This window comes from Pelecanus crispus, chromosome 7 (genome assembly GCF_030463565.1).
Source record: "Pelecanus crispus isolate bPelCri1 chromosome 7, bPelCri1.pri, whole genome shotgun sequence".
Classification (NCBI taxonomy): domain Eukaryota; kingdom Metazoa; phylum Chordata; class Aves; order Pelecaniformes; family Pelecanidae; genus Pelecanus; species Pelecanus crispus.
The window spans coordinates 32,139,817-32,165,756 of NC_134649.1; the positions used below are offsets into that span (position 1 = coordinate 32,139,817).

The 25,940-nt window shown below is 41.4% G+C and overlaps 1 protein-coding gene across 2 annotated transcripts in view; it reads right to left on the reverse strand.

The window, feature by feature from the left end:
• Nucleotides 1-739: 739 nt before the first annotated feature.
• MAPKAPK3 (MAPK activated protein kinase 3) overlaps nucleotides 740-25,940 on the reverse strand; it is a 49,035-nt gene continuing 23,834 nt past the window's right edge. Inside the window, exons 2-11 of one of the 2 annotated variants that reach the window (XM_075713977.1) lie at nucleotides 14,396-14,535; nucleotides 13,488-13,552; nucleotides 11,199-11,278; nucleotides 9,299-9,425; nucleotides 7,713-7,788; nucleotides 7,409-7,533; nucleotides 5,255-5,340; nucleotides 2,471-2,551; nucleotides 1,845-1,959; nucleotides 930-973 (exon numbers count right to left, since the gene is read on the reverse strand). In XM_075713977.1, the coding sequence (XP_075570092.1) occupies nucleotides 930-973; nucleotides 1,845-1,959; nucleotides 2,471-2,551; nucleotides 5,255-5,340; nucleotides 7,409-7,533; nucleotides 7,713-7,788; nucleotides 9,299-9,425; nucleotides 11,199-11,278; nucleotides 13,488-13,552; nucleotides 14,396-14,535 (939 nt within the window). Of the gene's footprint in view, nucleotides 974-1,844; nucleotides 1,960-2,470; nucleotides 2,552-5,254; nucleotides 5,341-7,408; nucleotides 7,534-7,712; nucleotides 7,789-9,298; nucleotides 9,426-11,198; nucleotides 11,279-13,487; nucleotides 13,553-14,395; nucleotides 14,536-25,940 lie in introns of both variants that reach the window. The other variant, XM_075713976.1, reaches the window with a different exon arrangement.

A 25,940-nucleotide genomic window follows, 5' to 3' on the forward strand; every position in this document is an offset into this window, starting at 1 on the left:
AATTAAATCCTTATTAAAACTCATCACATAAAGTACCATTTAAATTAAAAACATTACAAGAGAGGGATCCAACAGTGGCATAGACACCACATAATGGTTACAGTTTAGAAAACTTATATGTTATCAAATGAGAATCCATGGCAAACTCAAATCTTCACATGAGACTACATGAAGACTTTATGAAAATGGAAATGTATGGATGGATTTCCTGTAACAGGAATAACTGTTTACTATTTAGGTGATATTCTGTAACTATAGGAGGTAAGTTTGGAAATACTGACTATTACCAATTCTAACATGAAATGCCGTCCAGATGCATCCACAATAGAACTACACATGTGCAACCTGTATAAAGAGCGGTGACATTTTTCTCCTCACTCACTACTCATGTTTGAACTACTAAAACACTCCTAGCAGAACACTTGGCATTTTTTCTATTCCCAAGTTTAAAACGGTAGCAGAAGTTACTCTTCTAGATGGCTGTTAAAGCCTCAGTGCATTAGTATGCTGCGACTGCCTCCTGTTCTCTCCTCTTGTCCGATACACTTAAAGCCAAAACAAAAACCCGTAACATTTCTGGTATTCCTGTACCTTCCCTAGCAATATACAGCAGAATCATGTCATATACACCAGCCTTTAAAAGCAAAGCCCTGATCCAAGTTATAAAAATGTAATCTTTCACACTGCTCCCTTTTTGCAGGATAGCTTCTTCACGGTCTTATTGCCTTGGTGGTACGGACCGAGTCAATCATGTTGATTTTAAAGTGTTCCTTTCAATTTTTACCCTCCACCCACAGGTCCTCGGCTTCTCTTCTCATTGGTTATTGCACCCTGGGGCTGCAGAAGAGGTGCCTGCCTGCTTCTGCTTCTTACGGCGTTTGTTCAGGAGGCGGTTGTTGGACGTTTTCAAGTCTTTGATTTTCACCTGATCATAGTCCACCCTCATGGTAGCCAAAGCGCTGGTCATCTCCTCCTGAAACCAAGGAAGCCATTTATTGAAAACCCCGAGGCAGAGAGTGCACAACCACCCCACACTACTGCCAGGAGATGAATGTACAAAAAGGAACCCTCTGTTACACTATGGCCAGAAATAGCTGAGCCCTTTCTGCTGCACTGGACTATGACTAAAGGCTTCGTTCTACTCATGGACTCTTTCAGGAGGAACTATTCACACAGTGTTTCATATGTGAGCATGCAGGACCACACTCTGCTGGCCTAAATTCCACTCTGTCCCTATGCCCAGCACTTCTTACTGGCTGGCTCTGGGCCTTTACCAGCTACTGAGCCTGGGCTTCTTACAGCAGACTGCTGCTTTCCTTGCTCTGCTACCAAACTAGATTAGCAGGAACTAAAATAAAGAATCCACACAAAATTGTTTAAAAGTATGTGCTTCAAATTCACATGCTTCCTTAGTTTGAATTAATTTTTAAGTGTGGGCAAATTTTAAACTTTTTAATAAGGACTTGAGCAAAAATCTGCTCAAGTAAATGAATGTCTATGCATTTAGTTCAGGAAAGGAAAACCAATTAAATATTATGGGAATGCCGGTGGCCCAGGGGAATACCTCTGGACCTATAAAAAGCACAAGGATAAGAAGTTCTCAGAAACATGGAAATGAAGAATGCTAAGTGAAACTATCTGTTTGATCTCTTTGACTTGGGAGGCAAATGTTGCCTAGGTCCTATGAAATTTTACCATTATATAGTTCAACAGCTGAGACTATACATCAGTAATTTAAATAAAATCAGTAATCAGTAAAATACACTACAGGAATGTTGCAATTATCAAAATACCAAGCATTGTAAGTGCAAAAAATTCAGAATTAATTGTAAAAGCATGCCAACCTGATAAAGGCCAGCAGGAAAGAGTTAAAGCTTGCAAACAACTTTTAGTCTGCCCTATAGTTTCTCTTTGCAGGAAGCATTCAACTGTCATCAGTACAAACAGTAGGTGAGGCACCTGGTTAGATTAAGGGAAAGACAGATACGTTTTTATCTCCCCTTGCCAAATGTCACAAGACAAGGCTAAGGTTATTTAACGTTGTTTTACAATACAAGAACAGAGTAGAAAACCAGAATGCAGCTCAACCCTTCCACCCCATCCCCCTACATTTTCATTATATTCTTCACTTCAATGAATTTCAAGCTCCCTCAGCACTGTCCCTTCTCCTCTGTGGTTACATACAGTGGCTCAGCAGGCAGCATCATTAATAACTTTCATCATAAACATAATCTTTGTTGATATTTCGCACAGATGTAAGACTGTCGGATGAAGCTCAAATAGCATTCTTTTTTAAACAGTCATCATATACACTACTGTTCTAACCAGGACTGTTTATGCTTCCCTTGTTTAATACGGCTGTATTCAAAATAGCCATAATCTCCAAGGAAATAAGCACACGCAGAGAAGCTAGCCCATCTAATCTCTTATCAGAATTGACTTCAAGAAATCTAAACTATGATTAACTCACTTTAACTTCATCCCAGTGGTCTTTATCCTCTTGCAGGACCCGTGCAGTATGAAGAGGAGTTGGTGGCACTGCCATTGATCTCTGAGAAAAGTGAAAAATACCAAAAGAAGTGTTCTGCAAAATCATGTTTGGGAAGTGACTGCTTGCTCTTCTATGTCTATGGAGGGCATAAAAGTTTATCTAATATCCTTCAGCAGCCTTCATTATTCATGCTTTCACTCACTGTACAAGCTAATTCACGTGTGAGGTAGAAAAGGACTGTCCACACATGACAGTATCTTTGAAGAACAAGGAGAGAGAAATCAGTGCCGAGTTTGTTTCACTCTGCTCCCTTCCAGTCCAATCAATAACACTGTGCTGGATACATTTTTATGTACATTTTAGATTTTAACTGCCATTTCCCTATTCATTAGTCAATGTTTGAAAGTGGTTCATTTGACCTTTATCTTGTAGGATTTGTCGTAGGACACATTTTCTTGTACATATACATTAACCGAGATTACCAGTTTATCAGATCGCAAGTGTGCCCCAAAGAGGAAATTATACTATTATTCAGAGTAAGGCACAGTTCAGAAGACAGTGAATCGCTTAAGATGTTCTTCCACATAAAATTGAGATCTATGCTCATCTGCCATGAAAGATCAGTAGATACTTTAAATTAGAATAAGGTACAATTTCTAAAGCACGAAAGCACAGTTCCCTAGCTAAATTCAGCAAGAATCACAGTATTTCTTGCCAGTCCATAACCCAAACTATAAATTCGTATTCTATCTCCCTTATGCTTTCTACTCAAACTTGCTGTCTACTGCTGTTGCATTCTACACCAGAGGCTGCTGCATGTCAACAAAGTCTAAGGAGATCCCTGTATATGTCCTTGTAAAATAAGCATTACATTGTAGCAGTGCTTATTCTCCACCAAGCTAACAGCACCACTGCAGTAGTTACAGAAGTGGAAGCAGAAATCATGACTCCTGCATCTCTGCATCTGCTGGAAAAGGACCCTAGCTGGCCAGGGTATAGTTTTATCAAGTACAGCTAGGAGGAGGGAAGTGGAAAACCAGCAGGCTGGCTTTAGTGGTGTCCCTGAGCAGGTGTTGAAGTTGCCTTCCTATCTGCTGTGAGCTACTTCTTCTTAAATAAATCTTACCCACAAGCTAACTAGTGGATTATGTGATCCAGCTAAACTGACAATTTTTGCATCATCCACAACAATACTTCTGCCGTCCACGTGATTAAAAAAAAAGAAAAAAAAAAAAAGAAAAAAAAAGAAGAGAGACAAACACCCTCCTCCACTGCTTCTGTGAGGCATCTCCCCATACGTGTTCCTACTTAGGGATTTAGGAAAAAAAAAGGAAGAACAGAGACATTCACTATGTTGGTCTTTCCCTCTCCCTCCCTCTGCCTCATGGGAACAATAGGTTCAGCAGAAAAAAATGCCAATCTGCAGCTCCTAGAACATTCTTCCAGGAAAGGTATTCTAGCACGGCTCTTTGGTGCAGCAGAGTCTATAGACCTTGTCTCTAATCTCCTCCTTATTAATTGGTTATATGCATATTTCAAGTAACATGTGTCGCTGTAGGTGGTAGCTTCCTTAGCTATTAGGCACTCATTCTGTGAAATTCATCGCCTGCTGACTTCTGGAACACCTCCTTCCTGGGTCTTCAAACACTTAAAGCTGAAGGTATTTATTCTGAAGAGTGATTACATTTTTATTTGGTTAAAAAAGACTTAGAAACATTGTCTAGGTTCTGTTCCAGTTCTATAGAGTCTTTACCTTAACTCCTCAGCTTTCACAACTCTAAATGAAGACATCAGGACGGTATACAGCTATATTTCTGTATGATTGTAAGGGCTTTCAGATCTTCAAACAGGCATTATAAAAATGCTGACTATTAGTCATGCCTCTGTTTCTGCCCCTTCCTCTGAGGATCAGCACAGACAAAGCACTATGAGAGAACAGGGCATTCTACAGCACAAGTGATTCTGTTCCTGGCTGATGATTTTTTTGGGCAGCAAGAACAAGACTGGTGCCCTTTTAGGCACAAATGTGAGAAGTATAATCTATTATTTTAAGTGACACCTACAGAGCAGAGATGATATCCTGAAACAGCCGGATAACTCCTGGGATTTTTGTCTCTTGTTTGAAATAATTAATACTGTATTATTAGAGTCTTTTTGTCTTTTTCCCCAAGAAGTATTTTTTAAGGAAAAGTAAATTCAACCAAGTCATAGAATGAAACCTGAACTGGGACCATTAATAGCTCTGTGTACCACCCTATCTGCCAATCTCTTGCAGGGCAGTAAGCCGAGACCCTTGCTCCTCCCACACACATTTCCAAACTCTGCCAAGGATAAGAATTCCCACTAAGCATAGGACTCTCTTCACACTAACACAGCTATGCACAATGGTGCCTGAGATGACTAATAATAGCTCTCTCTAAATCCTGCATCGATGAAGTAAGTACATACAGTTTATTTTTATATTTTTAAAGAGAGTAACACATGCATATGCTGCAGAGTCAACAGGACTGCCTGCTCACAGAGTATCTAGATACATTTAGCTTTTGCTTCCAAGGACACTATTGCGGGTGTCTCTGTGTGTCCTCTGGTAACACCAAGAACTGCGGTTCTACAGGCAGATGACCCTCTGTGGGAGGCACAGTAGGTTAATTAAGTTATTAACAGTAATCATCATCCTTCTCTTGCTGTGGTATGTAGAGCTACATGTAATTCTGCATGTAAGAATTCGTCTTGCTCCCTTGTAAAAAGAGATATGAAACTCACATTAATCCAAGGGTGATTCATAAATTGAGAAACTGTCATCCTCTCTGTTGGGTCAGTCTTCAGTAAATGGCGAATCAGTTGCTTGGCTGAAAAACAGGACCAACATGGTATGTTGTAGTCTACTACTGCGATCCCAAATAACCTTGAGAACACAAAGACCTGCTGAATGAAAAATAATTTTGCAGAAGTCAAAACACCTACCTATTGCTGTTACCATGTTAAGAAGCCATGTACAGTGTGGTCGGTCATTATGTTTAAAGAGGCAGAGCATGAAAACATCCAAACAAGAGGTAAGAAGGAAAGACAAAGGATAGGAGATTCCATCTATGCTATCTACATCACCAAACCAACTGTTCTGAGAGCATGAACTTGAGAAAAAAAGAAACGTAGGAACAGAAAGCTGCCAAGCTGCCTCTCTGAAAGATGGCAAGAAGCTTGGCATTATGGTCTGAATGAATGTGTAAGCTGAAGTTTTGGGAAATGACAGAAGACAAAAACTAGCACAGACTGGTGGGGAAAAAAAAAAAAAAGACAATAAACTTCTCTTTGACAACTGAGAGGCCACTAAAAGGACAACAAAGTCAAAGAAATGGATTGCACAAACAGGCTCCGTAGCAGCTTTCTGTAAACATGGTATCTGCCAAAGCAAGAGTACTAACTGAGATATGAGATGATGGGAGTCTGGACAAAAGTTTCATTAATGCAGGTGGACAGACAGGAAACACTACATCCAAGGGACATTATTTAGAAAGACTTAAACAGAACTTCCTTGAGGGAACCTAGAAAAACTTTTGAATAGAAATTCTCTTTTAGAAACATTGAATGCAAGATGACTAAATGCTTGTAAGAAGCTGCCAGAAGTACAAGTTGATACTTTAGTTTGTCAAGAGAGGCTGCAAAGAAGGTTTACAGAAGAGATTACCTGGAGTCTAAAATGTACAAGGAAACAAAAGGAGGGGACCACAAATAAAGCCCATTAAGATAATTACAGGAAGCTGGTGGGGAATTTCCACAAAGCCTCCATAGATGATGTAATGAAGGAATGATTAGACAAAGAAAACCATGACAAGAACACTATAAAGGAGGGCAAAAAGAAGCAGTCTGCTGAAGGTGCCTGATCAGCCTAAAAGAGTGCACATAAACTAGCTGACCTTAATAAGTTCAAAGGTAGAGGGCACCTATCTTCATTCAGGCAAGCATACGGAAGCCCTACAGATTTTCCAAGTGAATGTTCTCTCATCAAGTCCCCCTAGCATTTTAATAACTGCTGTAATATGAACAAGACCCAAGGCAGACAAAATATTAAGCCAGCAACCCATAGGTAAAACATCTTCACGTTAGTTTTCATCATTAATGTTCAGTAGTCTATGCTGCACATGCAACCATGAGATCCAATGAGGGGTTAAAATGCCACAGATCACAGTATTACCCAATGATAATTTGTTATTGCTAAACAGCAGACAATAATAGGATGCTAGCAACAGCAGTATAAAAGGCTTATTAGAAAAAAAGATGTGCCCAGAGGTTGCTAACCTTTCTCTCTAATATGACGGGCAGGTGAGAATTCCAGCTTATGAGACTGTCAGAATAAGAGGGAATCAAAACCAGCCACTTTCAGGACACTGGTTTGAGCCCATCTAGGTCACAGCTGAACAGCAGCAGCTTTTGGTCAATGACTTATACAAAATAAATTGTTGACCTTGATTTAAGTGGTGGCTGGCAAATTCCCACATCACAAAAAGCTAGCATGAAAACTTGCCATCCTTGCTGGCTGTATCACCGAGGCGGGCAAAGACTGAATGAGTTCTTAAGACAGTTTGCCTTTCTTCCAACTCAGCTTGCATTGCAGCTGTCCTGGCAGTCTCCTTTCTCAGGATTAAAGACTTTTGTTCCCAGTGGGTTTAATCTCAGCATTCACTAGCACTAGCTGGAATGTGAAAGAAAGTTTTCAGTAGTCATTTACTTTCTGTAGTACTTAGGTGGCTGGCTAGTGTCTGAGCTCCCAGTCGTTCTCTGTATCACTTTACAAAAAGTAATTTGAATTCTAAAAAAAGGGAAACAAAAACTAAGACAGGTTTTTAGAAATAGTCTCTTGTAAGCACTTCACCACTGCACACCATGCACATACTCATCAGTGGCAGTGAGCATTGTTACCTTCCTCTGATACTTCAGCCCACTCTGGATTGGGAAATCCATATTGCCCCATCCGAATTCTTCTCTTCATCCCTGGAGAAATGGCTTGACCAGTGTTTGAGTAGAATGGAGGGAACCCACACAGGCTGTAAGAGTGGACAAAAGAACTATTATAACTAGGAAAGTCCTTTCATCTCTTAAAAAGTCCCATACAAGCTTATATTCTTCTGCAGGTTACATGATCCTAGTGACTAATTACTTCTAAGTGCAGATTTAATAAGGTGTGTCCTTTTTCCGTTCATCAAGCCTCTTTCCAAATACTTACAGAATATATGTGATGACACCCAATGACCACATGTCACATGATTTGTCATACTTCTCAGGACCAAGGACTTCTGGGGCTGAAGAAGATTAAAACCAGAAATTAACAGAGTACCAGATATTTCCTTTCATCTCCATCACCTTGTAAGTAGCAGCACACTTCAACAACAAATATTGGAGGCATTAAAAAAAAAATGCAACTCACTGCAGGAACTGGCTAGTATTTTCTATTGACAAGTCCCTAAACACATCTAATGTAGCTTTAAAAAGGAGGAATGGAGCTGGCAAAATGCCCTACTCTTCACCTCAGTGTCTCTCTGCTCAAGAGTACTAAGATTACAGAAAAGCAGAAGGAGCTATAGTTAAACGTGTACAGGGAGACACTGCACTGAAAGAGGCAGGAGCATATGTTCCAAGAATCAGAACAGAAAGGACCTACTTGAGCTGTGATAAAATTTTGATCAGTACCTGGGTAGAGTGTGTTTAGCTCCAGCAACTACAGAGCAATGTATTTTTCTTTGGCCTCTAGAGCATTACATTTCTTCACTAAGTAACAACATTATGGAGAGATACATTTAGAGGGGATTTTTTTTTCCCCCTGGGGCAGGTGAACTGGCAGGGGTCTTGATTTTGTAAGGAAAATGATTCTCTAAACATATGAGCAATCATGCTGGTTTATAAAAAGGTGTTGAGAAGGGGAATGTCAGCATCTTTATGTACAAATATGAAGGCATAAAAACATATATGCATAAATTCCTTAACATTTTATCACTAATCCCAGCTTACAAAAATATAGAAGAAAGCATCAGAGAAAAACATTGCTATCATAATTCTCTGCTAACAATGAATAACAGTATCTTTCAATACAAAAAAAACTATAAAAAACTTACATTGTAGAAGAGAACTAATTCTTCCAAAAAACTAAGCCCTTTTTCCTCCAAAGAAATTCCAAGCGCAGACTGCCTCAGTCATACCATATGGTGAATGACTATTAACTCAAAGACCAAAAGGGACGTACTGTAAAATGAGTGCATAAAGGACAGTCTACTGTGGCATTCATTACACAGTGCTCTGTCTTTGGACAAAACGCAGGCAAAAATTCAGTTGTGATTAAGTCACATTGGTGTTTTATTACTAATTCCTCCATTTGCCAGCTTTAGGAAGCTTTACAGCTGAGGCAATACTCCCCCTGTTCTCTTTTATTGCATTAGTTAAGCTAAGGGAAGTTTTGCAAGGAAACACCCAAATAATCATGAAGCTGAGTTCAAATTACGGCTTTTATTGCATCATTCAGAGGAAACATCAGGATTACTTCAAGTGTAATCAGAAGCAACATGTTCTCTCTCCTTGATCCTCATTTGCATCCCGTTAAGGCTGTTTCCTCTGCAACCAAGGAAGAAAGCAGGAGCACTGAACTGTACCAGAACCAGACTAGGTTTTGGTTAGGTGCCAGTTTAAATTCTGCAGGCTACCTCTTTGCATTACATCCAAAATAGAAGATTTCCCATCCATTCCTACAGTCCATAGGCCCACTATAAGGGGAGGGATGACAGACTGAAACGCAAAAGAAATCCATCTTGGATAACTTACCCACATAATAAGGAGTGTAACAGGGGGTCTGCAATGCATTTTGTACAGTGGTTTCTTTGGCAAAGCCGAAGTCTGTGAGCTTGAGTACAGTATCCTTCTCTTTAGAGGTGTAAAGCAAGTTTTCAGGCTGAAAGGCCACCAAGAGAAAGGATAAACTGGACAATGAAGAGATGTCTCTAATAAACTGAAAGGTCAAACCACTTCTGCTTGCCCGGATCACCACCAGCATGTGGGTCTTACTTTTCTCACATTCCCATCATAACATCCAGAAAGTTCCCTCCCAACAAGTAGCATCTTTGCTCGGACTAAGGATCAACATCCTTCTCAACACGGTATTTAGGAGAGCAAATCACAAGACTCTCATCAGGTCCAATGGGCGTCAAGTGAACTTGACATGTCTTCTTGAACCTCTCTCTAGTTCACTGCACTTACTAGGATTGTTCTGCCTGATCAACACCAGTTGATCTGACAGCACTCTGTACCGCACTCAAGTAGCTGAGGTGGAAGACAAGAGAAGTCATCAGCCAAACTCTCTATGAGCAACTGACATGATTCCATCAGAATTAACTGATACAGACATAGTTCCCTTCCTGCTCCCCCCCTCCATCTCCTGAAACCTGAGTTAATTCCATTCTTGCTCCATGCTCCATAAAGGCTCTCAAAAACCAAAAGTGGCACAGAGGGAAGTACAAGCTCTTGTGCACAAGAACAGGGAGAACAGCACATCTCCAGAATCTGCAATGGTTTGAACTTGTTTTCCAGTTTCTCAGTCATAAGGAAGCTATGCCCTCCCTCGTGCTAGTGTTTAGGAAGAAGGGCTTGAAAGAAAACAGGACTTAGGATCTATTAAGCAATTTGAACCATTTCTATGTTAGTTCACTGAGCGTGTGTAGGTGGTGTTTGGGTCTAAGTGCTTCCGTTTCTGTGCTGGTGATAGGCAATGGCACATAGCTCTACAACAGTGAATAGATTTTCAGTCTCTGAACTGTTAAGTCATTCTCCAGTTCCTACCCTAAAGAACCCTCAAACATACCCCTCGGTGATACCAAGGAATGGCAGTTCTCCCTCCAGCTAAACACACAGAAGCATCTGTAGAAAATTCACAAACTCAGAACTGCGGAATCAATCAGATGCCTCAGTCTATCATTATGTGACCTGCTCTCCAGCACATTCCATCACACTGCCGTATCACTGCACCAGAAATGCCTTGTTGCAGCTATATTGTCTTTGCTTATGCTGCACACTTTACAGAACGAAAACAAAATACAATACTACAAACCCTGTCAAATCTCTACAACAAGATTTGGGTACAAACTTTAGCTAATAAAAACACATTGTTCCACATGGTAGTAACTGAGATCTTCCCATCTGCCCAGATATTTACATATACTATCAAAGTGGGTTGGATGCATGGAATTGGTATTATTCCTGCCACATGTGCAGTTTCTCCTGTTTCTGAAGGGGGGTTTGGTGTTTGTTTAGGTTTTTTGTTTGGTTGGTTTGGTTTTATTTTTTTAGGCAACTATGATTCTGAAAACAGCTAATAACTGGCAAAGACTGTACATAGAGGTATAGCATCTAGTATAAGTTCACTTCAGGCAGTGTTATTGTCTTGTTAATTAACTGGATTGCTAGTTGGTAGTACCTCTTAAATTAACCACGTGACTATCACCAGATTCTTCTGTATTCCGTACGCAACTGGAAGGCATTAGCACACATGAATATTCTGACCTTTGACTAGTTGCAAACTAGTTGTGAACAGATCCCTTGTCACATTGGCAGAGGAATAGAAACACTCTGACCATCTGATTGTACTCCTAGTTCTATTTAAACCACTACCACCCATTTATTTTTCTGCCTTATGATCTTTTTTCCCTGCCCACACACCTTCAGGCCTCACCTTGACATCCCTATGGGCAATGTTCATTGAATGCAGATACTGGATGGCTGTTCCGATGTCTCTCATTATTTCAGAGGCCTCTATAAATACAATTTTAGAGAAAGGTCACATTAACATTCCCACTGTAACTCAGGGACATGCTTGGGAATGCTTATGACTTACAAACAGCTTGCTGGAATACAGGGCTAGCGTCAAGACTAGAAAACCTAAAATTAGCCTTAACAGCTGTGTTTTGGTTTTGCAGGCAACCATACCCCCCATTTCCCCAGCTGCTCAGCCCTCCTCCTGAGCAGGCACTGCAACTGAACAGTTGAGACTCCTGGTTCTTATGAGCTTGTAAATTTGTGCTTTAATTTGCTCACCAGAAAAGCAGCAAGAGCAGAGCAGGTACACAAGCAACATGCAAGACTGTGGAGAAAGGAGCCCCAACCAGGACATATCTGATTGTCCAGGACATGTCCTTGGTTGTCCGAGACAGAAGTTTAACTTTCAGCTTCTAGTTCAGGGGTAATAGCAGGATCTAACAGATTTTCTAAAAATAGAGCAACTTAACAATATAATAATTTTAGGATAGGTCACATCTTCATTCCTCACTGTCTTCAGAAGTTTTTCCTCAGGAGAAACAAAATCAACAGTTCTATTCTGCAAAGCCCAAACTGCCACCTTTGAAATAATATGTTTCTAAAATTTAACATAACCCCAGTGGGAAATTCTAGTGGTTGGTGAGCTGCCTTGCAACAGCAGTACTCTTGAAGTCTGGAAGAGTTCAGTTACATAGGGAGAGGTTTCAGAGCAGGGAGGAGTGATGTTCCCATTGTACCAAGTGAGCACTGTATTACATCTCCATTGACAGCGAAACAGAATTAGCAACTTCAGCCCAGTCCTCTCTTTTGCATAGGTAGAAACCTCAACTGCAGTAGTGAGAGAGAAAGTAGAAAATATTGTACTGTAACCTGGAATCCTTTTTCACATGGCTTGAGATTGAAATTACACAATCTCAGGCAAGGACAATCAGAAGGCAGAAACACTCATCTTCTTTGAGGAAAACCTTGCACAACCTCCTCCATCCTGGCCCAGACCAAAAACCCTGGCTCCTAATGGGAAGTTGTGGCTGATATATAAACAGTCAGCAAACATGGGGAATCCAGTGGAACAGGGCTCATTTATCCCAGGAAAGAATGAAGGGGGTTTTTCTTGTTTGATACTCCCAGATGATTTCTGAGTAAGTATTTAGAATGTTATACAATGGTATTTAATGTAGAAAAATCGTGTTTTTTAGCAGAGTGGAGTCACTAAGGATCAGGGAACAGTTTCCTCCCTGGAATCTTGTATTTTAGAGAGGGACGAATAAAGTTCCTGAAAATGCTCATTTTCCCTACATGAGTCTCTCATTCCACTTAAAGGATTCATCCCAGGCTAGGAAACAAAGGATCACAGGATCAAAAAAAAAAAAGCCTGGCCTCTATACCAGGCTTGCAAACCAGTCACAGTAATTTACAAGCTCAGGTATAAATTCTTCTTCTTCACATGGTTTTGTCAGAATGCTAGTTACAAACACTAACATTTTTACTCTCTTCTGTTGTGAATGGGCAAGAAGAACCACAGTCAAGCACACCTGTGGTACTCTGCAAATAATAAATAGCGAAGACAATAAACATGGCAAGACTATTCTATTGCAAGCTCTGTCACTGACTCATAGCAGGTCTTTAAACTTGCACATAGTCCCTATTGTAGATGAGCAGGCTTGTTTACAGTGTGGCTAATAACACTTCCTTTCAAGTAGTACTTTAAAACCCTTGAATAAGACATGTTTCATCAAACGTGATTTGCTTGTTATATTCATCACCTAACAGTATAGCTGTGCGCTGCTTGTTATATTCATCACCTAACAGTATAGCTGTGCACAGTGATACTGCTTAAGGGACAGCCAGAAGAGAAATTACAGGAGGAGCTGCATTGATCATGTTAGAGGTGGTCTGGCAGGAGACCAGTGACTAGAATAAGAGGAATAATATAATAAGAGAGGTTCAGAAATTAAGAAGCTGAGCAGATTTGTTTGAGGAATTTTCCTCTAAACCTTCCACATTGTGCCTGAACTTGGCCAATTCTGGTAATTCCTGATTTTCAGGAACTTTTAAAAATAACTGTTTAATACAGAGTTGGATAGAAAAAAAAATTACAAACAAAAATCAAATCAAAGAAAAATTGCTGTAAGGGAACTAACCAAGGGACAGAGAAAGGGAGAAGCAATCTTTCACAAACTTTAAAATTAAACTTGTGATTTTTCACCTCTCTCAGTGAAAGCTTGATCTCCTCTCTCCTGGATCCTGCTGAACAGCTCTCCACCCTCCATGCTGAAACAAAGAACACAACCCCCACCACCACCTTACATGAGCAGAAAAGATCAAATTAACACCTGACTGTGCATCCATATAATCGCACAGAACCATGACAGGAACAGACTAGAAGAGATTACAGGCTGCCTCCTATGCTAATGCTTCCTAAACATCACACTCATTTGAATCAATGCACAAAGCCATTCTGATATGGAATAATTAGAAAGCAAAATGACCAAGGAGTTTTGATGCTTTCAAGTTTAATGTACCCTGTCACAAGGAACATGACACACATAGTTGGGAAGTCAGATACACTAGCACTGGGACAGTAATCTTGTTTTATGTAAGGGTTGGAGATGAAGAAAAAAGAAAGAAGGAAGCAAAGATACTGAAAAGGATTATTAATCTGTCCCCAGTGAAGAAGACAATAACTGTGGTATTACGGATCAAGGAGAGAATAGGAAAAGTTAGAGTCAAAATAGCAGCAGAAAGGATCATGTCAGATCATAGGATTTACACCTGAAGTTGGAAGCCAATCACAATCAAAGCTCATCATATTTGTAGAGACATATCTTTTGAGATTGCATTAATTAGTCAATGCTTTAATGAGGGCAATTGTCATGGAGTACAAGGAAAATTTATTTTCTGGTTAAGGTTCCTCATTCTTCCATCATAGAAGTTGGCTGGAGCAGCTATACATTTCCCTACTACTTCCATAAAGACAACAAAAGGTTTGCTGTGCAAACTAAAATTGTGCTGCTGAAAAAGCTCACCTAACTCTCATCTAAGTTAACACATTCTCCCACTCCCTCTAACCCCTCAAAGAGCAATGCTTGGTGGAGGGCTGCTGCTGGTCCATACCATTCCATGACAATGAGGAGGCATCTCTTTCCATGATGTATATTCTCATAAACATCCAGGACATGGACAATGTGGGGACACCCTGACGCTCGCCAGTGATATTCTACTTCCTGACGGGCTTTTGGGTTGTCATACAGGAGCTGTAAAGAAATGGGAGAGAGCAACGTCAGTGAGCCAGCATCATTCTGCTTTAAATTGGCACCTACATGCATTTGAGCTCAAAGGTGGTGGCAAAGGCTACTCTTAGCACTTTCTTCAGGCAAAGGATCCCAGTCCGTCACAAGACTTTCACTATCTCTGGGCTAACCAACTTCCTAGATGAAGGAATACAGAAACAACTGGTCCCTTTGAACTGGAAGGACCTTGAGTGGCAGTGAGGAGAGATTTTGAATCTGAGATGGAGACAGACCGATCTCACCCACCTCTGGATGGGAATTTTTTTTTCCTACTTGTCTGCAGTACTTGCAAACAGAGAAGAATCCCTCTGCGAAGGACAATAACCCTCCCACCTGCCCCCCAGCTGCTGGGAGAAGAGACTTTTAGGTGCAGTGCAAATCCTTAAAGTTTGGTGAGATGTAAAACAATACGGACTTTCACACTGACTCTAAATGTGCTTCTTAAATACTACACAAATTTCTGACCCCATCAGGGTCAGAAAGGGATCTTTGACTATCTAGATGCTTGAACTTCTTTCTCTGTCACATGCAAGACCAGTTTATTTTAAAGGCGCTAATCTCTAGAAGGCAGACAAGAGGTCATCTTTCCTGATCCTGCAACCTCGTACACAAGAAATGTGTCCTTCTCATTTGAAGAACTGCTCTGTATCAGACTGCAACTGAGCTTTTGTGCAACAGGGGCACATTGCTGAATCATGCCTTTTGTTCTTTGCCTCATCTCTCTAGACACCACTAACATTTTGTGACAGAGACTCTCTTTACTGCACATTTATACAGTTCCTACACAATATAGCTGTGATTTGAGTTTGATACTTTATGCCCTATAGTAATAATCATTGTAATGATCGAGGAACAACAAAACTGGTGCTATATAAAACATTGTCAAATGCATTGAAACAGAATAAAAAACAAGTGAAGAGCAATCACCTTTGATCTAGTCACCTTAGAAAAGGACTACAACAACTGTGGGGGGAACTGTTTTCAAACAGGCAAACAAAAAGAATCCTTGCTGCACTATTAGGCCTTAGCCTGAAGCTCTTCTCACTCATGTTTGCTATCAGGTCCCAGTCAAAACACAACTGCATGATAATTGCTAAAAACAAGTATTAACATGTAACCTGTCATTAGGGACCTATGAATCAGCCCAGGAAAATGAGATTGCTTTTCCACCCAATTGCCTAACTAAGGCACAAATGGTGTCAGAGGCATCTCTCAGTATAGGGAAATGCATGATTTAAAGGTCACAGGAAGTCAGTCACAAATTCTGGTTTCTTTATTGACTCCAATACAGACAATTTGCATCACTGGAAAAAAAAAGCTTACACTTCTTTGCTGCTTCAACATCCCTTTCAGCAAAGCAGACACAGTAAGATGGTGGGAAAGGCCTGTAAACACTTTATGAAATGCTGGGGAAGTACTCGGGAACCACTGGACAGAAGGTAAGAGGCTTCTCTTCTTTTCCAGACTGGGAACAGTACTCCTCTGCTGAGTGCACATTTTTGTATTTTTGTGAAGCACAGACAGGTTGCAGGAAGGGACGAGTGGCCTCAGGAGGGCTGCTGGCTCCTTAGCTGAATGGGCAGCGAGCCTCACCACCATGCCCACCCTCCAGGCTCCCTCAGCTCCACTCCAAAGGCTCTAGCATGACACCAGATTTTCAGCAGCGCAAGGAGCTGAAGAAGCTTTCTTGCCAAGTTCAATGCCCTCGCGGCCAACCTACTTCTTCCACAGCTGTCGTTCTGCACCCAGAGCACACCCTTTTGAGATCACCAGCTATCCGCCTCTTCCTTCCTGCTCCAGCCTGGCTATGGCCTGATTTCCAACACAAATAACTTCCTAAAGAAAGAGATGGCTCCAATTTGGACGAAAAGCCCACTAGCGAGTCCAAATGCAGTTGCTTTATTTCTTTCAGCCATCAGCCCATTCAGCAGCATTTCCTTCACAGCCACTGTGTTCTAGCTCAGTAGGACTGTCTATCAGCATTTTCCCCTCTGCCCTTCTGAGTTTGGGCTGTTGCCTAGAGGTCTCTTTAAAAGTTCATTAAATTACGTGTGCAACAATAAAGCCTGAACACCCTCAGGACTAACCAGGCCATTTAGAAAAGCATTACAGGGTTTACTGCTTGGATATTACTGGATTAATGCCACTTCTGAGCACGATGCTTCAAAAACCTTCTCACCTATCCTGTGCTACTAATTAGACATAACCATTCTCTTTACTAATGTTAACTGCACTATAATCTGTGTATCTTGTGCTTGCACAGTGTGCAGAGATGTTTTTTCATGTTTGTACCAAGTGCTTATGAAAATTGTTTCACAGAATTCAATTCTCACTCGCTAAAGAGCTTTTACAAGGCATTTTGATACACACAAGGATGCTGCAGTTTCTTTTCTCCACCCCTACAAGCAAGTTTCATATACTCCTTAGTGCCAAGCTTGAACGTACTTATGTCAAGATGACACCTGGAGAAGCAGAGAAAAGGAAATGCAAAAATAAAGAGCAGATACACATACCAAGCAACATCTGATATATCAACCAACTGTTAACCTTTGGATTTCTCCTTCTGAGCCTTAACAATAAATTAAATCTTTTCCTTATGTCTAAAACTAGAAGCCATAACTATACCTTTTAAGACATCTTAGAGACAGAGACACCTGTAAAACGAAAGCCAGGCAGGGTTGAAAGCACCAATTTCTATAAAATTTAGGTGATGATTTAGAAACACAGACTGAAATTCTGGCCGTATGCGTTAATATAACAAACTTGCAAAAAACCGTAAGTGAACATTCTGCCATCTTCCTGCACCTGAAGAGAGACTGCACTTCTACTGCTGCAATAGATTTGATAAGACTATGACCAGGTTCCCCTGACATTCTACAAAAGTGCAGAGGTAGTTGTGAACGAAGCCAGAGTTTCAGGTAAGTTTTCCAGCACTGCTGGTTCACGCTGGCTTGAGGAAAGAGCCGCTTTGTCAAACAGTATCAGCTCAAGGAGCCCTCAGTCATCCCCCTAGAGTTCCCACACAGTTCAGCTGAGTCACAGCTTGTCACGATGGGCTGTGGGCAGGATCATGAACCACCTTAACTTCAAAACAAGACAAACCCAAGGAACGTGCCACATCTCCCAATTTTTCATGAAGCCAGATCAATGATCCAATGTACAATGCACAGTAGTCTTTGCATAACAGTGAGGGGATGCCCATGTGTGTGGTCAGGCAACACTGTTTGGAACAGGAGCTGCACAATACAAAACTCTATTTTTGCTGGAGTTCAGCATTACCGAACCACTGCCTAAAAGAAGCAGGTGAAGCAAGTATTAAGTGTTATTCACAGGGAGATCAACAAAAACAGAGGTGATGGAAGGCAAGGAAGTACAAGAGCTCTAGAGCCCTAACCCCTAGTGATTCACACAACTCTTCTCGATAATCTGAAAAAGCTGGAGAGGGGAGCTGCACCATGGGGTGTGCTCTGCCTGTGTTGGAGGAACAGGGAAGATGCCAGCAGACGCTCCAGGATGCCCTGGTAATTCAGGGCCTGGCGGTGGAGGGAAGCCTGAACATTAAGTGCTGGGGTAATGGCCTAACTCAGGTTAGCAAGAGCCTGCAAAACAAAACAAATTCTAAACTGCAGCTTGGAAGGCCAGCTCTGTGAAATTTCTCCCTGTGCAGAATTTCTTGATAGGAAAAAAAATGGAGACTAAAAAGTGACACAGTATCTTCTAATTGCTTTTCCATTGATTCAGTGTTGTGTAAGCAAGGAAGGATAGCAGGAACCCTCATACCTTAATGGTCTGATCTGTAGAGGAAATAGACTTCTAAGGACTCCAGGGAGCAGCAAGTGATTTTCTGGACTCTGACATTGTAACAACAGAGAGAGGAGATACCCATGGGCACAGGTATGAAACAGGCTGAGGACAGCAAGCATTGACTTCTTTGTGACTTTCTCTTTAATATGCACTAGCAGATTACACAGATCACTATTACCCTGCTACCTGTTCCCTACATAGGGGATTAAGACCCCCACATATGCTTTTTTATTTATTTTAAACTTCAGCAATTCCTCCTAGTTCCAAACAGTTGCAGTGCTTGGATTAGACCTGCTACAGGCTCAGTTCTCATCTACTGCACATGCCACGTTAAAGCAGCATCTGACACTGCAAGCATCTTTTACTTACTTGCACCAGTTCCGGAATCTGAACTCTCCTTCAATAGACAATCAGTTTTATAATCTCTATGCTATTTTCCTCACAGCAAGGCTTCCCATTATTAAAACAGAAGCGGGACCAGCAGAAACTTTCAGTCCTAGGGGTCCTCAACATGTAATACTAATATATAGGCACTTTAATATAGATAATTTTATTTTTCTAGATGGGAAAAAAAGTCTCTGCTCAGGCATAAGTGGGTAAATGTCTAACTTCTTTTGCTTTCTTTCCTCTGTGCATGTAGCTGTTACAAAAATGCTGAATCCTACAAATAAGCCTTGGAATCTAAATTCACGCTGATGCACAGAAACTAACACCATTTGCTGCAGAGCAGCTCTTCCAGTCGTTCTTTATTCAAGAGGGGTTGATGGCAAAAGGAGGCTTGGATAATGTTTCTTTCATCTCCTCCCTCCCCTATGCTACAAAAAGAAGGGGGGGGGGGAGGGGGGGGAAGAAAAAAGAGCTATCACTATGGCTTTGGACATTTTGTCTTTTATTACATCCTGATTACTTGCACTACATCTATTAATTCCATCTTAACAATCTTTATCTGTTTCCAGATCTCTTCATAAGGGATAAAGCCATCCTTTGTGTTAGAACGCTAAAGGAATTGAAATTATCAAGGTTTTCTTCTTCACGCATCAGCACCGCCAGTCAGTCAAGCTGCAGCAAGAAGCATGTGTCTTTTTGCAATGGCAGCCCAGCAAGCAGGGAAATCCACACATGCAAATCTCAAAGAAAGCATTGAATTTTCTCTTAAAATAAAAAACAGAACACATTTCTGCTCGAATTACTTAGTATTGAAGCATCAATCTACAGACAAGGGATACAACCGGGGTAGGCACAGGTGGGTCATCACTAAATCTTCCACTTTTCTGCTTTTATTCCAAATCCAGTTTATGCTATTAGAAATTAAATCTGCTTGGAGGCTTCATTGAAACCAACTGTCATCCCAATTCCTGCAGAGCTGCCCAAGCTGCTACCACAGTTGGCATTAACTGGCATCTCCATCAGTGCTCAGTTAGACAGCCAGTCCCAGAGGTGCGTTTCTCCATGTTAATAATAGAGCACAGTCAAGTAGCGTGACTTTGCAACACTCCTGCCTGTGGTATCTAATCCTTTCACTCAACGTACTGACTATCAGAGTTTTACTGTCTGCACTGAGGGACCCTTCTCTATCCACCTCTTCTCTCCGGTCTTCTAATCTCTACTTGGCTTATCTTTTGAAATGGCAAAAGCTACAACTGATCTTTGGTATCTTGCCAGCATAAGCGAGAACAAAGAGGACTCAGAGAGGACGCTTGCGTGTCGTTGTCAGAGTCACACTCTGAAACTAATTTCCTGCTGACACACAAGGCTTCAAATTTCTTAAGCACACGTTTTAAGGGGAAAACAAGAGGAAAGAATAGAATGGACAAAGATAAAAAGAACAGGTTAACAGAGAGATGTGCTCTTTTGTAAGAGTTTGCACACTGGATGTACAGCAAATCCACTGAAGAATTTAGCTCTCCAAGCGCTCCTGCTTCTTCATCCCCAGAGAGCGCACACCACATAAATATTATTTTGCTCCAAGCCTCTCTCCTACAGTGAATCAACTAGGTCTCTCAAAAATAGCTTTGGTGTGGTTCTGAATTTTATTTATTGTTGCAGTATTCAAATCACCACCAGGCACTCAATATGACTCTACAACCTAAGGTAAATAAATGAGACATAACACTATTAATGCTCTAATTACACATGCATCTAGCCATTAGCTCTGCAAAGGTCAACTGTCTTTGTTCATAAATGTTAGTGGTGATATGGCAAATACAACTGAAATGGCAAAGCAGTGGGCCAGTATACATTTCAAAGGTACCCCCTTGCACATGTGAAGTTAGCATAAAAGGCAGGCACAAAAATGAGCAAAAAATGCCCATGAAGAAAAGCTCTGTCCTGATAAATACTCTGATAATATTACATTAATTTATTTGAACTGCAGTGCCAGAAGTATGCAACTGTACATTCAGTACTATGGGGTATATATAGATTTAAATAAAAAGCATGCTATGCATTTTGCTACATCCATAAGATTACTTCGCATTTTAATACTGCGCTTGCTTTGCTGTGTGAATGGAAAAATAATTCTTAACTGGCACCTTAAGATTCCAGTTCTACTCAGTTGTGACAGGCTACAAACCAGCTACATGTGGCTTCTATTTTATTCAAAATATCGCAGCTGCATTTTAAAAGAAAAACAAATCACCAACAGCTACTAACATGCTTACCAGACAAGATCATCCTCGAATGCTTGTTTATACAAGAAGGCCTAGAGATCATTTCCTCTCTCTACCTTGTCCTTAGGACAACTTCTACCATAAACGGCTGCCGTTTAGCCAGCACTGACAACTGCATTCAATACCTGCAGTCAATATTCAGCATCTGGGGAGATCTGCTGCAAAGCCCTTGCCAAAACCCAGACACACTACAAAACATCCTTTCTTTCCTTGATTCTTTAACGTGCATATTACGACCATCTGAGATGAAACAAAATTGGGAAGTGCTCTAGAGGTCTTTCCACCCTTCATTTTAAAACCTCCCTTTCTCCAGGGATAGGCAGAAACGCAGGACAAGTCGATGAACCACAGAGTTTGTGTTCACACTTTTCCGATGTCTGATCTTTGGTCTGTAGGACTGTCGTGGTTTAGCCCCAGCCAGCAACTAAGCACCACACAGCCACTCGCTCACTCCCCCTGCCCCAGTGGGATGGGGGAGAGAATCAGAGGAGTAAGAGTGAGAAACACTCCTGGGTTGAGATCAGAACAGTTTAATAATTGAAGTAAAACAGTAGTAGTAATAATAACAATATCATAATAACAGTAATAATAATATACAAAGCAAGCGATGCACAATGCAATTGCTCACCACCCGGTTCCCAAGCAGCGATCGCTGCTCCCCGGCCAACCCCCCCCCCAGTTTATATACTGAGCATGACATCATATGGTATGGAATAGCCCTTTGGCCAGTTTGGATCAACTATCCTGGCTGTGCCCCCTCCCAGCTTCTTGTGCACCTGGCAGAGCACGAGAAGCTGAAAAATCCTTGACTAGCATAAGCAGTACTTAGCAACAACTAAAACATCAGTGTGTTATCAGCATTCTTCTCCTACTAAATCCAAAACACAGCACTATGCCAGCTAGCAGGAATAAAATTTAACTCTATCCCAGCCAAAATCACGACAAGGACCTTGATATGGCTTTGCTCCATGCTGAGATGCTCTTCACCACCAAACCATCATCTCCTTCCTTGGAGCAGGATTTTGACTGTAGTGCCCGCATGCACACAGTGCAGGACGCCCAGCAGCTGCGGCACCTAAAACACAGGTTGTGCAGCCTGATGTGCCAACATGGCTCTGCCTACAGCATACTCAGGTTACCAGAATAATGCCAAATTTTCCAAAATCTTGTACGCCATAAATACCTACAATAAATTGGGATTGTGATTAAAATAAAATAATCCGTAGCTCTACCACTACTTCCTTTACTCTTCCTAAATTTCTGAGCTGAGGAAAAGCAAATCGAAAATCCCAGCTGAAAATTATGATACTTTTTACTTTATAGTTTCACTCTAGTGCCTGATACGAGGTTTGCCTTTGAGAGGGAAAAGAAAAAAGGAGGAAAAAAACCCCTCAACAAAAAAAGTTCACTCCTGCCAGCTATAAGCTCATAAATTCTGATAACAAGGATTCAGGTGACTTGGCTTCAGTAATTCATATATCTCAGTCCTTGGCTGGTCAAAAGTAATAGAGCCTGCTTGTGAAACTTCGCTGTTTAAGAAAATTCCAGCAGTACAAAATGCCGTGGCACCTCCTCAGATCATGAGCCCATCAAACTTTCCCTCTGCTTTGACTTTAACTACTCATAGAACACTAAAACAAATTCAAGACTATAATCTTGATCTTCTAGGTATCTAACACCTTTATATGCTTGAATCAAAGCTCATAAAAGATCACTTAAAACTTTGAGACATACACTACGGCCAACAGTTATGCTACCCTGCCAGAGTGAAATTTCCCACAATGAGGATACAACTTGCCTGTACAGGACTCAGACCCATCTTGGGGGCCCAATCTGAGATGGAGAAGTAGACTTCCACAAGAACTATGGCCATCACAAAAAAACTCTCCCATTTGTTTTTTAAGTGCCAGTTGTATTTTCTTAGCTTTGCCTTTCTCCTGTGCAGTGACTGTGATGCAGCAATACCTCCAAAAAACATACTAGCACTTTTCATGGTCGTGAAATGGGATGGAATGTGTGTCTGCCACGATGTGACCCTCTCACACGCTTCTCAATATTGACAGCCACAGTTGCTAAATTCCATTTTAACCACCCCTAACACTCCCCACTCCCAATGAGATGACATTTTTGTTTTATATATAGTCTTACACTTTTGTTTTTCTTTAAAAAAAAGAAACACAAAACCCCCAACAACATACCTAATTACTCTAGTAGTAATAGCCATTGCACTCTACACACATTTTCCACAGGAAGAAGTGGAAAAAGCAAATATCACAAACGTTATTCAGAGTGCTTAATGCTCTTTTCAGTGCTAACCCACATGAAACCCACCTGTACAGCTGTGTGGGACAGCAGGACAATGATACCAAGATTAGTGAGGCATGGCACACCTTTGTTGGAGCAGAATGTCACAGAAGGCACAGACCAGAAAAAGTCTGATGTTCTCTTTCCTAATCTTCATGCTAATAAGCAGTATCAAAAGTAACACAGAAGTGATAATACTGAACAAGGTAGAAGCAAAAATTAGCAACGTGTTTAATCTCATTAACCACAGATAACAGTAGCTCCAAGAGGAACCCGTGCTGCCCCCCAGCCTTTCTCTGTATTTATTGCACGTGTGACTGCAGTCATGATTAAATCACTCAAGAAGTCCCAGGAAGGCTTTGACATCCTTCCCCAATACACAGAGGCTCTTTGGGGTGCGTGCCGGATTCGTGCTGTAGGCACTTTCCATGCATCTGTCTTTTCACTCTGCTCTGCACCCCAGGCCCACTTTTTGACAGTTAATACTTTAATGAGCTTCCCACCACAACTGCAGCTATGTTCTTCTCTACAGCCCCACCACTTGGCAGCAGAATTCAGAATCAAGATACCGTCCTCTCATACCACTGCCTGCACACCTAAACTCCCTTTTAGCTGACTTCCCCTCCCCTTCCACATGAATTTAAGATTGTCATCCATGCATGCAAAACAATATGCCACCCCAGGCCAGTTCTTTCTCATATATTGCTGTTCTTCCTCTTCTTTCACATTTCCTTTCTCTACACCCACATATGATTTGCGCTTTCTGTCACATAACCTACCAGGCCAAGCAGTGTCTCTCTCCTCTGTTGCACCATCTATCTCAAGTATTCCTAAATCATCCAAACATAAGAACCCAGAAATAAACAAAGAACTCTCAAATCTTCCGTCTCCCATTCCACAGGGCTCATCTACTTCTTTTGAGCATTACCTTAAGGGGAGACTTGCTAAATCCCAGACATCTGTGGCACTGACAGCAACTGTGCCTCACATCCCTCACAGAAGAGATACTGAGATTTCACCCAGTTCTTGGGAATCTAACTGGAGTGACTCTGGCCAGCATAACATCAAACACTCACTCCTGAAAGCTGTCACCTGTAGGAACTTGACTTGTCTTCAAAAATAAAACAAAGCCCTAAAATCTTCAGCAAGGACACCTGTAAGATTTCTCTAGTGCTTCAAATCACTGCTATATATGTTTTCACACTCAATGTTTGTGCAAGCTCTGCTGTTAGCATTTTCAAGCAAAAATACTTCTATTTCTAAGTCACAACTCAGTAGATAGCTCAGCAGTTAATGGTTTAAAGGTCCATCAGGCATGAAGATCCCTGGAACTGCTTATTGTGTACAGCCAAGATATGACAAGAAAATGGTGTGACTGTGAATGGAAACAAAACAATGCAGCATTCAGCAGAGGCTAGAAATGCAAAGGAAACCATTAAGACAAAGAGGAAAGCAAATTGTTCTCCCAAGACTTCTTGTGCTTATTTTGTCTGAATATACATTCTAAAGCCAAGTAAACTATTACATAGGAAAGAAAAGAAATAAACTGGGGGAAGGGGAAATTCAACAGATGGAGCCAACATAAGCAAGTGACAATGCAGTAAAACTGTTATTTATGTTGCAATTCTCATTGATTCATTTTGCTTGGTGCACTAGCCTAGCCACCCAGGGTTACAGCTCTGCTTTGCCAGAACGGCATCAGAATCTAGCAATCAAAAACATTACTTTTCTCCCAAGCCCCACAGCACGCTCCTGGAGCAGCTAATGCCTTACAGCACTCACTACTTCATTAAGTGGTCTTTAATATCCAGGACGCTGGAAAACACACACTTCTTAGAACACAACTGGGAGCTGCTAGTTCACACACAGCCTAACAGTCCTTCCCAGTTCCTTTCAGAAACCTTCAAGGAACACCATGCAAGCTGCCTTTAAGGAAGATCCCCTCACCACATAAGTGCCCCATCCTTCTAATCTAAAACCATCCTGAGCCACAGCTCCCCTTCTTCATCCAAACCTGTTCAGTTATTTGCCCATCCAGACTCCCACCCTGCCTGGTTGAGCACCAAACCCCTGGAGGCTCTCCTTTAGCAGCTGAGAACTTCTGCTAGCCCCCGACAAGTCCCTGCTCCCAGCTACTCTGTGCAATCAGACTGTATTTCCCCTAAGATCCAGAGGGTATGGAATATCTTTCCATTTTGCTGCCCACTTTATTACAGTTTTTAGCCACCTATCCTCCCTCTAAAGATTTTCCCTATACCAGGATACACAGTGGAGCGAGAGATGGGAGCAGAGGGCTCCCTCCTCAACATCCACATTCCATTTCTTTGATAGACGTTAGAAGGAACTGCTTCACATTCTCTGCAAGCAGATGACAGAAAGCAGTCAGACACCACAAAGGTAGAACAGAGCAGCTTAAATGGAAGGGTGGGTTTTTGCCAAAATCAAGAGCATTTCCCTTACATTCCTGAATAGATTTCCTCTCCGCTCCTGCGTTGTGTTGGCTGCCTCATGACTACACATGCAAAAGGAAGAGGAAGAGAATCCCACAAATATTTGGAAGTCTAATGTTTTGATGTCTCAGCTGAAGTGGCA